The sequence below is a fragment of the Egretta garzetta genome, unplaced genomic scaffold (assembly GCF_000687185.1).
Source record: "Egretta garzetta isolate BGI_Z169 unplaced genomic scaffold, ASM68718v1 scaffold238, whole genome shotgun sequence".
Taxonomy (NCBI): Eukaryota; Metazoa; Chordata; class Aves; order Pelecaniformes; family Ardeidae; genus Egretta; species Egretta garzetta.
The window spans coordinates 30,604-31,307 of record NW_009260402.1 but is presented as its reverse complement, the minus strand read 5'-3'; the positions used below and the strand labels follow the sequence as shown (position 1 = coordinate 31,307).

Sequence of the window (704 nt, the reverse complement as noted above, 5' to 3'; positions counted from 1 at the left end):
CCGGGGGCACGGCCACCACCAATCCAGCAGTGCCCCCACCCCGGTGCCACCTGTTGGTCCCTGGTGGGTCCCTGTGTCCCCTCCCCGGGGGAAGGTGACGCCGGCGGGGCCGGGGTGCTGCAGTCTTTCAGGGAGGAGCTGGAGAGCCTCATCCAGGAGCAGATGAAGAAGGGGAACAACTCGTCTCACATCTGGGCCCTGCGGCAGATCGCCGACTTCATGGCCACCACGTCCCCCGCTGTCCTCCCCACCTCCCCCATGGGTATGGCCACGCCCACCAAGGGCTTTTTGGGGGGGCGAATGGAATGGTGGGGTGAAATTTTGAGGGGGGTTTGTCTTAATTTATTGGGTTGTAGGTGAGAAAACATCCCACAGGGCCACGTTTTTGCTTTTATTTTAGTAGAAAGGGGCAAGGGGGGGAGGGAGGGGATCAGGGACGTGGTGGGGTGTCACTCTGCAGACCCCAACCAGCCACCTCCTTGGGGGCCACCAAACCTTGGGTGCCACCAAACCCAACTCCATAACATTGGGGGGAAGCCCATGGGGTTGAGTGGTGAGGGGGTCAAACCCACCCCCCACCATCTCCCGCTCACCCACTGGGAGGGTGACCCTCTGTCCCCAGGGCTGGTGGCCGTCACCCCCATCAACGACCTGCACGGCCCCGAGGTGCCGGCGCTGGCCAAGGGGGAGCGGCTGGGTCGGGG

General features: G+C 64.1%; 1 protein-coding gene across 1 annotated transcript in view; it reads left to right on the top strand.

Moving 5' to 3' along the window:
• Positions 1-6: 6 nt before the first annotated feature.
• Positions 7-704, top strand: part of ADD2 (adducin 2) — a gene marked incomplete at its 5' end in the record, with an annotated part of 7,636 nt that continues 6,938 nt past the window's right edge. The window contains 2 exons of the mRNA XM_035898885.1: positions 7-262; positions 623-697. Of these exons, the coding sequence (XP_035754778.1) occupies positions 7-262; positions 623-697 (331 nt within the window). The remainder of the gene's footprint in view (positions 263-622; positions 698-704) is intronic.